General features: G+C 33.4%; 1 protein-coding gene across 1 annotated transcript; it reads left to right on the plus strand.

Annotated features, from left to right (window-relative positions):
• The first annotated feature begins 133 nt into the window (after positions 1 to 133).
• LOC127719390 (ceramide-1-phosphate transfer protein-like) lies at positions 134 to 6706 on the plus strand. The gene is made up of 2 exons (XM_052225502.1): positions 134 to 281; positions 4511 to 6706. The coding sequence occupies exons 1-2, from the start codon at positions 163 to 165 to the stop codon at positions 5019 to 5021; spliced, it is 630 nt and encodes a 209-aa protein (XP_052081462.1). The 5' UTR covers positions 134 to 162; the 3' UTR covers positions 5022 to 6706.
• Positions 6707 to 13417: the final 6711 nt, after the last annotated feature.

Here is a 13417-nt window from a genome sequence, read left to right on the forward strand (position 1 = left end):
TTCTATTTATAACTTAAATAGTATATAGTAATACCTAAAGATATTCTGATAAGAAACAAACTTGCCATATCTTGTTTACTTTACCATCGTGACAACGTTTTAAATTACATTTTTTAACTGTTGCTAATCAAGATTCTCTTGCTTTGTTTACGGATACAACAAATGGCATCGCATGACAGTTTTGATATCGAACGACTTTATAAGTTGTTCCATAGCTGTATAAAAGATGACGACACGATTGATATGGACGAATATGTGAATGCATACGAAGAATTATCAAAGTAAATTATTCGAGTCGTCAAGGCTGTATTTTTACAGACACTTTGAAGTCCAATAAATTATTCATTAATTGACATGCCAACGGCATGCATGAGTCATTGGTACTAATTTGGATTTTCCAGAAGTTTGGCTTGTCGGAAACATTTAGAACAAGATTATCCAATTCCATCTTCATTCATATGATTTTTTTTTTTTTGCAGACTATTTCCACACCGCCCCCATGACCAAGTAAAAGTACAAGCAGGGTACAAGTCAAATCAGCACCTGGACAATTCAGCACCTTTATAAAAAGCCGAATTGGCACCTGCCACCTGGCACCAATTTTTTATGTTTACTAGCAATATGCAGTTGTCCTGAAATAGAAGTTCCTTTACAGTATAAGTTCCAATAGGAATAGATGTACATGTAATGGCACTGTTACAAAAAAATGTATGCAGAACCTGGGGACAGTATATATATATATGTTCCTGGCGGAACTGACATACGTTGACACCTCTAGTGAAAATATTATAAAAAAATATATGGAAAAAAGTCTATAGTTTACTTGCAAAACATTATGTTAATTTTTGGTGCGGAAATAACTACCTCAGGTGCCGAAATTAACCAAGTCCCAATTTGACTATATTAAGTCAGGTGAATTACTTAAATGAGTGATTTCTTAAATCAGAAATCTCTGTATTACTGAAAAATTATTACACCAGGGTTTTCGATATCACAAACTAGTAAAAACATTTACTAAATTTTATCATCGGTACAAGGACATCATTCGTAAATATAAATTAACATGCAGACATCTTATACGTTCGGGTATTTCACATCCAATATTTTATGGTAATATTCTTTACAAAGCACAAAAATGTCGGCATTCACCTCAAAAGCTAACCAAACCTTTAAACAGACTTATTCGGAAAGGATATAGTTACGATACTGTTGTCAAGTCATTAAGGATTGCATATTTTGGTATTAATATTGATTCACTCATAGGGTCTTAGCATCGGAAATAAACACATTTATTCTAAAACCAGTTATTGGCATGATACAGGTTATGTTCTTCTCATATATTTTATCTTGGTATGATATTTAACCCCTTATGGGAGGGATTGTACTTGATTTTCATATGATGAAGACATAATCTTTCAATCAGTTTAATTGAGGTCTGGAGCTGGCATGTCAGTAACTGCTAGTAGTCCTTTGTTCATTTATGTATCATTGTCATTTTGCTTAGTTTCTATTGTTACCTATTCTGACATCGGACTCCAGACTTCTTTTGAACTGAGTTTTACTGTGCGTATTGCTATGTGTTTCTTTATTCTACATTGGCTAGAGGTATAGGGGGAGGGTTGAGATCTCACAAAACATGTTCAACCTGCCGCATTTTTGCGCCTGTCCCAAGTCAGGAGCCTCTGGCCTTTGTTAGTCTTGTATGTTTTTTTTAATTTTAGTTCAGTTATATGTTTTGGAGTTTAGTGTGACGTCCATTTTCACTAAACTAGTACACAATTTTATTTAGGACCACCTCCGGCTGACGGATTTTCTCGCTGCCTTGAAGACCCTTTGGTGGCCTTTGGCTGTTGTCTGCTCTTTGGTCGGGTTGTTGTCTCTTTGACATATTCCCCATTTCCATTCTCAATTTTATTCAAGTAACATTTTGTCAAGAAATGTTGCAAGTAAGAGTATAGTCTCTCTTTATTAATCACCTATTTAATCAGTACAAATTAATCACTAGATTAAGTGATTTTATTTTATTGTAGCTTTAAATTTATAATATTATTGATCCTGGGACGAATTAGGATGCTAAAATTATCAGAACCCACATCTGTGTTTATAGGATGACTGTTCATGTCAGGTGATGATCCTGTACCTAATCTGGGATAATGACATGAAAATCACTTGTTTAAGTGTCATACCTCTATTTTCTTCCAAAAAATCACTTCTTTTAGTATTATTTTTTGTCTCATTTTCATGGTTCATTGGTCATTGTTAATTTTTTGTGTTTTGGTCTGTTTTTCAAGTTCTGTAAGCAATCATGGCAATGGGTCAACTATATTTGGTTTATGCAATGATTGTAAGATGTACATGTACATGTCTGTCTAGCTTGTGTCATCTGACCTTGACCTCATTTTCATGGTTCATTGGTCAGTGTTAAGTTTTTGTGTTTTGGTCTGTTTTTCAAACACTAATAGCAATAGGTCAACTATAATTGGTGTATGGAATGATTGTAAGGTGTACATGTATGTCTGTCTAGCCAGTATCATCTGACCTTGACCTCATTTCCATGGTTCATTGGTTAACATTAAGTTTTTGTGTGTTGGTCTGTTTTCCAATTACCATAAGCGGTCAACTATATTTGGTGCATGGAATAATTGTATGGTGTGCATGTCTGCGTGACCTCATTGTCATGGATTTTTTTAAATTTTAAGTTTATGTGATACTTGTAGTAAAACTTTTATCTTTAAGACTTTCAGCATAAAATCAATGGTGAGTAAAACAGGCTAGACATTTCAGCATGTGCACTCTTGTTTAATTACTAAAATTGAGAATGGAAATGGGGAATGTGTCAAAGAGACAACAACCCGACCACAGAACAGACAACAGCAGAAGGCCACCAACAGGTCTTCAATGCAGCGAGAAATTCCCGCACCCGGAGGCGTCCTTCAGCTGGCCCCTAAACAAATATATATACTAGTTCAGTGATAATGAACGCCATACTAAACTCCAAATTGTACACAAGAAACTAAAATTAAAAATAATACAAGACTAACAAAGGCTAGAGGCTCCTGACTTGGGACAGGCGCAAAAATGCGGCGGGGTTAAACATGTTTATGAGATCTCAACCCTCCCCCTATACCTCTAGCCAATGTAGAAAAGTAAACGCATAACAATACGCACATTAAAATTCAGTTCAAGAGAAGTCCGAGTCTGATGTCAGAAGATGTAACCAAAGAAAATAAACAAAATGACAATAATACATAAATAACAACAGACTACTAGCAGTTAACTGACATGCCAGCTCCAGACTTCAATTAAACTGATTGAAAGATTATGTCTTCATCATATGAATATCAGGCACAATCCTTCCCTGCCTACTTATTTGAACATCCACAAACACTCAAATTTTGGTAGTGAACAGCAAAATTTTATTACATGATCTGTAAGCTGAAACCTTGAATTTTACTGGAAAAATACTTCCACTGCTGGGAAAAATCTGTTAAGAAGTATAAGATCATTATGTAAAGCCTTCATTATAGCATTTTTTCAACAAATTTAGAATTTACAGATGGTTGATTGCATCATAGGCATAGCCTTGCTACTTGAATGAAGCAAAAGGTCCATTTTTTTCAATTTTACTATAAATAATTAGAAATAATCTAAACCTGTGTGTTTAAAACTTTGGTAAAACTGCAAAATCACAGAATTTCTAATTTGCTACATGTATTTAAATGAGTGATTATCATTTAAAATTCACTTATTTCAGTAATTCCACTGACTGATATTGGGTGCCAAATTGACCAGGTGCTGAAGTGATTATCATTCCATGACCTCCAAAAACAAAACCTTGTGAATTTATATGTCAATGTATTACCTTATTGCAATTTAGTCATATTGACTTGGTGCCATGGCGGCAAATATCTTCAAATCCAATTTTCAATTCTTTATCAAACTAAAATGATCAATGCCTGTTTTGGGGTACAATACCCATTGATGGGGATCTTCCCCAATCTGTTTATTGGGAGACCATTCTAATTTATTCGGAATGATTTATAATGAATAGTCAAATCAATGGCATATTCGTAGTAACTCTTGTTATAAAATGAGGTTATGTGGTATGATTGCCAATGAGAAAACTATCCAAGAGAGACCAAATGAAGCAGAAATAAGCAACTATAAGTCACCGTACAACCTTCCAACAATGAGCTAGACCTATTCCATATAGTCAGCTACAGAAGGCCTAGACATGACAAAATTTGAAACAATTCAATCTAAAAAACCAACAGCCTATTACAGTGTTCTCCACAAATATTTCATATAGCATCCTGTTAAACAGGGAAATTTGAAATACCATCTTGTTTCTAAAAATTACAGCATCACATCCATAACACAATCAATTAGAAAACCAATTCAGATAGCATCACATTGAAGAAATATAGCATTACATTACCATGAGGCTAAAAGGCCCAGGGGAGAACACTGCCTAATTTTCTTTAAAATAATTGCAATTATTGTTTTGCAGGTTGTTCCATATTCTTGGTTCCGTGTTCAGCTTTGTGAACTCAGATGTGGTAGAAAAGGTTGGAATTTTACGAGACTATAGAAAATCTCCTGAAGCTGCTGAATATGAAACATTTGAGAAAATGATCAAGTATGAAGTGGCCAATAAGACAACAGATAATAAAAAGAATGCTTCAGGATCTAGGACATTATTACGTCTTCACCGTGCTCTAGAATTTACATCACGTTTAATGCATGACGTAAAAGCAGCCGATGAACACGAGAAGATGTCCCACATTACAAAGGAGGCTTATGATGCAACATTGTCTAAACATCACCCATGGTTGATACGAAAGGGGGTCCATGTAGCTGTTTATACCCTACCAACAAGGAAGCATTTTATAGAGAAATTAAAGGCCAAGGATCCGGTCCAAGGTTTGGAGTACTTAGGAAAGACTGCTGATATTCAGCAGAGGATATTTAATGTGACAGAGGCTATATACACAAGAGAAGATCTTCATGGACTGCCCTAATGCAGAACAATTTTTTAGTTTCTTTAAAATAATTTTTTATTGTTTTTTTTTATCCTTTATGTTTGTAATTTTTTTCTCCTAATGTGTACTGTTAAAACGTTTTTGTTCTTGGATTTCAGCTTACAGTATTGTGATTTATTTGTATGTTTATTCTTATTTATAACTTCATGCAAAGATACCTTGTATAAATATTGTACTATAGATGCTCAAATTACAGTATATCTCTAATGTCAGATTTATATGTTATAAACAAATCTTAAGTACTAATTGCTTAAACAAAACATCAAAAACAATAACCACACTTTTTAGTTGTAGAAGTATTGGTGTTTTACATGTATGTAGATTTAATACGTTGTACTTTGGGACACTATTGAATTAAAAGATTTTTTCCCCTCTATAAGTAAACACATTATTTTGAATAGACATTGATTAGGGTATCAGACGTGGAATGGAATTTCATGTTTGTATCCTGTCAATTATTTTTTCTTACTTAATATGATAAATTTTCAAGTTACTTAATTTATGATAGAAATATTTTGTTCAGTATTGTTATATATATATATATATACAGATTTGTCATCAGATTGAAACTGAAATCCAGATTTTGTATAGAATAATCAAAATTTGAATACGGTAGCTAGAATATATGGAGTATATATTTTTTTTTACATATTCAAATTTCTTTAAAAATCGTAAAATAGTCCTTTTGGACAGATACAGTGATTATAATAAATTAACCAATTATTTATGTTATGTCTTATTTAAAAATGTGATATTTTTTGTGAAATCCTTGTTACATTCCATTTAGTGAAATGGGCCTCTGACTCAACATGCTCTCAAATGAAGAAGTCTGTGTCAAAGGGATGTTAGACACTTCAAGGCACAGATCATGATACTGCCTTATTCAAGATATTATGATATATAGGAAATGACATTGAACAAACTGTTATGTGTATTCCAACCAGACCAAATTTGGCTTCTTTTATTTTTTAAGATACATGTGCGCTAGTAGTGATTCTGAAATGTTGTACTATAATTTACTTTAATGAATATAAATGTTTTTCTTTTAAGTACATAAATTTGCTGAAATTAAAATTTTGTAAAAACACTAATTAAAACAAGTGATAAAAATGCACCTTAAACATCAGATAATTAAAGAAATAATAACAGTCATGACAGAAGGTACCAGATCAAAAAGATTTATAACATTCAAACTTTTTAAAAAGTTAACAAGAAGAAATAATATATTATATTTTACACAAAGGAGGAGGTGTGATGATAAGAGCCATTACAGTCGGAAATCTAGTGACAAAATATTACCTCCCCTGTAAACACTGAAAACTAGATCTTCTCAATGTTTGTCCCATTTTAGCAAGGACGCTATCAATTATGGATTCACTGGAAAAAATTCTGGTAAATAGACAGCAGGCTATAGAAGCTTGATGTAAAATTGGTTTAAAATGTTGCTATGCGAATAAATTCCTGGAGTACCAACTTCAATTTACTTTTCTACTGGCTGTATACCTCTCTGGAACATGATTTTTTTTCCAATTTTTTTTATCAATATGCAGCAAAGATTGGCATTTTTTAAATTTCAATTTCACAAGCTTCTAATGCAATTATCTTGATAAATACTGAACATAAAACATTGTTCATTTGCATGTATATTTCTAATAACAAAGGTTTTACAAATAATTTCTTTAAAATTTACAATTATTATTTAGAAATAACTTTTGATCAGTATCGTCACTGGCATTGTTTTATTTTTGACTTTCTGGGCTCTATCATAAGAAGAGTGAATTTTCTTTTGTTTTCGTTTACTAGATTTCCCACTGATTATTTGGCCCCTAAAATTGCAAAAATAGTAAACTTATTCAAGCTTTTTAAAACTATGTTCATTTATTTGATAAATGAACAAGTTGCCTTGACCAGGAAACTTAAGTGCAGAAAGGTCACTTGTGTTGTCACTCACATAGTTTTGGACTAATTAGATATGAGCAACAGCTTTGCCGAAAAAGATATTTTACACGCATATACATCTTTGTATAAAATATTTTGTAGCAAAACATGTTTTGAGAAAAATGTTTGTTCATATCTAAATATTACTATAGAATCTCTAATTACAGCTATATTGGCAGCTTTTGCTGTTTCAAACTTAATTTTGAAGCCCTAATGTCAATTTGTAAGACAAAATTCAAAAATATAATTAATAATATCAGACAGATAATGTCTTATGAATTTCTGAAGGATGTTATTTGGTAGATTGATTTTCAAATTCCAGTGGACAAAATAAAATGGCTATTTCACACCTTCTCCTTTAAAATTATGATCTTCATGTTATCAACATATGTGATATAATCGTTATTATTATAAACAAGATATTTATGAATTATTGGATGTGAAATATTCGGAGGAAAGTGTAAACGTATGTCATATATAATATAATCTAGGACGATTGTGTAATGTCTTAATGCACAGTGCAATAATGAGAATTTCAAGTTTCAAATAAAAAAAAGGGGTCACAACAAAAAACAGTTTTGTTTGATTTTTACACTGGAAGATAGCTTTTTTCTGTTTTATTTCATAGTATTTGTAAACCATATTCTATGAACAATGTTAAAGAAGCCTACTTGCTACACTGATTGTGATTTTTGTTTGTGACTGCCACTATTCATTCAAAATCCAACTTGACGAAAGGACATATACTTAAGCTGTTATGTCCATCTGTCCAACATTGTAAGCACACTCATGCCTACAGTTATCATTAGCATATAATGGATTTTTATCATAAGTTTCATGAGCTTCAACAAATTTTAAAAATTGGCAGTTTTCAAATCTATTTGGAGTTATGCCTTTCAAAACATAAAGGTTGACTGATTGCCACTTGCAGCACTATGACTGGAGAAGCCAGGGTGCCCAGAGAGAACCACCAACCTTCAGCACTATGATTGAGGAAGCCAGAATGCCCAGAGAGAATCACCAACCTTCAGCACTATGTTTGAGGAAGCCAGAGTGCCCAGAGAGAATCACCAACCTTCAGTAGGAAAACCCACTTATAACCAAGGATTACTATTCAAATCTTAGATGATATACAAACATAAACTCTTTGGAGCTTTTAAAACCGACATGAATAAATGAGACATGAGATACAGTAGTCAATACACACAAGACATACAACACACACAATACATGAAACACTACATACAGTAGTCAATACACAAGACATACAACACACACACTACATACAATACACACAGTACATACAACACACACAAAACATACAACACTACACACAAGACATAAAATACACATAAAACATACAACACTACACACAAGACATAAAACACACACAAGACATACAACACACACAAGAAATGCAATATACAAAATACATAGAATGCACACAACGCTACACACAAGACATCCAGTACATAAAACACTACACACTGGACAACACATACAATACACACGACACATACAATATATACAATACACAAAATACATAAAACACTACCCACAAGACATACAACACACACAAGAAAACACTACCCACTAGACATACAACACACACAAGACATAAAATACGCACAAAACATACAATGCACACGAGACATTCAATACATACAACATACATAATATGTACAATACACACAACTCTACACATAAAACATACAATTCACACACAAGGCCTACTATACACAAAACATACAATACACACGAGACATACAACACACACACATAATACACATAGTACATACAAGACAACAACACTACACACTGGACATACAACACACACAATACACACAATACATACAACACACACAAGATATACAATACAAACAAGACATGCAACACACAACACATACAATACATACAACACACAAAAGACTTACAATACACAAAATACACACAAAATATACAATACACTCGAGCCATACAATACATTAAACACCCACAATATATATACAATACACACAACACTACACTACAGACAAGACATTCAAAACACACAAGACACAAAATACACGCATTATATACTGATACAATACACACAAGACATACAATTCATACAACAACACAAGGCATTGAACACAAAAAAAAATGCAATATACACAATACATACAGTAAACACATTACATACAATAAACACAATCACACGACATACAATATAAACATGACATACAATACATACGACAAACACAAGACATACAATACACACAAAACATACGACACACACAAGACATACAATACATGCAACACACACAAGACATACAATACATACAACAACATAAGACATTCAACACAAAAAAAACATGCAATACACAAAATACATACAATAAACACATTACATACAATAAACACAATCACACAAGACATACAATACAAACATGACATACAATAAACACAAGACATACCATATAAACATGACATACAATACACAAAAGACACAATATAAACATGACATATGATACACACAAGACATACAATACACACAAGACATACAATACATACAACAACACAAGACATACAATACACACAAGACATACAATACATACGACACTCGCAAGACATACAATACAAACAATACACATAATACATACGACACACACAAGACATACAATACAAACAATACACATAATACATACGACACACACAAGACATACAATACAAACAATACACATAATACATACGACACACACAAGACATACAATACAAACAATACACATAATACATACAAGACCTACAACACATGCAATATACAAATTACAAACAATACATACATTGGCTAGAGGTATAGGGGGAGGATTGAGATTTCACAAAACATAATGTCTTATGTTCATTCGTTTAAGAATCTTGCTCCTTTGTATATGACAGTGTCAAGGAAAATTATTTCATTGCGTAAAAATTCGTATGTGAAATCTAGTGCGGGTGCACAGTGTTAGCTATTGTTAACAGCTCGTGTAGTTCCTCTACATGCAATGTTACAAATAAACGCATTCGAGCTCGCCCATGAACGTATATGTTAGGATCGGTGTTTCTGCCGTGTTTGGGGAAAATCCCTAAGTCCTGCTTCATCAGTGGTCGACCCAATAAGTTGTATATTGGCTTGTTTTCTTTGCTTCATTGTTTCATATTGTATGTTAGAGCAGTGGCGGATCCAGGGGGTTCCGGGGGTTGGAACCCCCTTTTTTTTGGACGATCAATGCATTTGAATGGGGACATATAGTTGGAACACCCCCCCCCCCTTTTATTAATTTCTGTCCAGTGAGGGAGCTACCATTTGATTTTTATGGGGGGAGGCTAGGATGAAATACATTTTACAGGACAGGACAGGAGTCTTGAGTAAAAAAAAGGAAGGATGAGACACTTTGCATAAAAAAAGGTAGGATGACAATTTATGTAAAAAAAAAGGCAGGACCCTCCATCCCCTAAAAATCAAATGGTAGCTCCCTTATATCAATTGTTGCACTTCTGTAGCGAAAATACACACATAAAACGATGGAACAAATACAAGAAAGAGCGTTAGAATTTATTTATAATGATCAAAGCAGTGCTTATGAGGAACGATTGATAAATTAAAACTGTCATTTTCAAATAAGAATAATCAAAACTATTGCTATAAAAATATATAACGTTGTCAATAAACGGAGGCAATTTTATTTACATGTCCCAATTCAAACAAGTGAATCTGTGAGCTACTGCTCACTAATGATACCCCCGCACCGGTATAAGATAAACAGGAAGTTGTTGAGTGATGAATCTGAAAACGCATCACACGGTATAGGTGACTCATATAAACCCTGAAACCAAATTTCAAAAATCCTTGTTATGTAGTTCCTGAGAAAGATGCGACGAAAAATATTCATGGGACGGACGGACGGATGGATGGATGGATGGACAGACGGACAGACAGAGGTAAAACAGTATAACCCCACTTTTTTAAAGCGGGGGTATAATGAAACAAACAAATATTATTGATATGTTAATTGCACTACGATGTCAGTAGAGACAACAAGGTATGGATTCAACTCTTTTAAATAACATGGAATGATCTACCTAACACTTAAAAAGAGAAACTTTTTTTTTTTTAATTAGAAAAATTTTTTTTTGAGAAGTGCGATATTAGGATGATGGTTCAATAAGGAAGGTCTTCAATCTCTAGCATATTAAAATTCAACAATACATAGTTACAGGTCAATTAATACTGTAAGCTTATTGGCTGCTTCCAATCAAGATTAATGCTTTTAATGTCATGTATAATTACTAATTATTGCACGAAGAACTATACAAATTAAACGGACAGGTAACATAACTTATTTAGTTTATTAGTCAGAAAATCAAAGGGGGTTTTACAAAATATTCTACATTTCTTTACGATATATATAATAGCTCGTCAAATTTTTTTGTTCACTCATTAACTAAAATTTACGAGGTTTAAGATAAACGTGTTAATTTAATTATGAAGATCAACATATGCTATCTTCTTCTTTTTCTTGGCTCAAAATTTACCTTTACCTTTAATACAGTAACAGAAAATTCATTCAAAGTGAATCTGAAACCTGAAATGGAATATATGTGTCCCATTAAATGTCAAGAAACTGACCATGAAAAATGCTGCTGCGCATGTGAGATTTCACAATCAGAGTTGTACTCAAATATTACCATCAGTCCACTACTCGTTGAAAAATTGGATGTGGCAGGTCTTAGTTCAACTTTACTTGACCCGTACACATATGACGTAAGTGAAACAAATTTTGAATTCGTTTATCAAGATGGCTTTCTTCGCAGATATCCGGTGAATATGTGTATATACAATATTGTAACTATTGACCTAACTCATAATAAATTTGAAGATGTAGGAGACGTTTCATGTTTAAAGGATCTCGATACTCTGATTCTTAAGTATAATTTGATTACTTTTGTTTCAAATAGAACATTCGAAGGACTGAAAAAACTTAGAAAAGTTGATCTATCCTACAACCGACTTAAATATTTGGATAACAACTTGTTTGCTAGTAACACTGTCTTTTTTGCCGACATTTCTGGCAATTACTTTAACGAAATTGATGTTTCAAATTTTTTGCATGACGTGACTTGCAATTTCAATTTTGAAAACAATAATGGCCATATGACCATAACAAACCATGACAACATACAGCTAGGTTCTGAAGTCACCGAATTCTGTGGACATCTTAATTTCGATAACAACTCCTTGTCAATAAATCCCATTCTACTTGTCAGTGATAATATAGATCCAAATGAAATCGTGAAGTATACCGCCGGCGGTAGTCTAGCGTTAGGTGGGTCCATGTATGTTTGTGATTGCAAACTGGCGGAACTAATACAACTTGAATATCCAGATTTTTATACGCTTGGCGTCGAAAGAATTACATGAAAGTCGTTGTCAAAGTCCCGAAAAATTAAAAAATAAAGACATTTACGAAGTATGGGAAAACAAATCTCTACATGACGAGATGATTTGTGATTTAACCATTCCCGATGGATGCAAAAGTTTTCAAACGAGGGACACGATGAGCGAAGTGTGTTCTATTGATCCATACATTTCTAGATGCAACTTGTTATGTCCTACAAAATCAGATGGGTGTGAATGTCGCTGCACATCCCAGCCAAGTAAAAAGAGACTAATAGTGGTCTGTTCTTATCAGAATTGTACCGATCTCCCACGTGTTATTCCTAAGTCTAATTACAAAGTTACTCTCATTATGTCGAATAATAACATTACATCTGTAAATTGCAAGTACTATTATGAAACTATAGGTGTTTTGGATCTTAGGGGAAATTTTGTGAAGTACCTTAATTAGTGACGATATCGGGAGGATGACAGCAGCTACGGAAGTCCGACTGGAAGACCACACACTGAAAACTCTTCCTAAATCAATTCAAAATCTACAACCAAATGTTTTTCATTTTGGACTGAAAGGAATACCCTGCATATGTGATCACATTTGGATTGGTGAATGGCAAAAATACAGACCTTTAAACTCTCAAAACTTTGATAAATTGTATTGTTCAAGCAATAACTTTACGATTGAAAAGTACTTAGATGAAGCTGAATGCGACATTGAAAGCATTGCCCTTATGGAACTGAATTGTTTGCCGCAAACTTGCAGCAGACTTGCTGCAAGCTTGCGGCAAACAAAAAGTTTGCAGGAACACAGAAAATAGTGTTTGCAGATGTTTGCCGCTAGCTGCAAACTTCCGGCAAACATTGCAGCTTTTTGCTGCAAGCTTGCGGCAAGTTTGCAGAAACATCAATGTTTGCCGTAAGATTGCCAGAAAGTTTAAAATTATAAAGAATGTTTGCCGCAAGATTGCAGAAAACTTTGACCATTCTATATGTTTGCTGCAAGATTGCAGAAAACTTTGACCATTCT

The sequence above is a fragment of the Mytilus californianus genome, unplaced genomic scaffold (assembly GCF_021869535.1).
Source record: "Mytilus californianus isolate M0D057914Y unplaced genomic scaffold, xbMytCali1.0.p SCAF_11, whole genome shotgun sequence".
NCBI classification, from domain to species: Eukaryota; Metazoa; Mollusca; class Bivalvia; order Mytilida; family Mytilidae; genus Mytilus; species Mytilus californianus.

What these genes read in the sequence shown, in the direction of transcription:
- LOC127719390 (XM_052225502.1), top strand. Translation starts at nt 163, where the DNA reads ATGGCATCGCATGACAGTTTTGATATCGAACGACTTTATAAGTTGTTC. An exon ending in GCATACGAAGAATTATCAAA is followed by an intron (nt 282 to 4,510) that starts GTAAATTATTCG and finishes ATTGTTTTGCAG; the next exon opens with GTTGTTCCATATTCTTGGTT.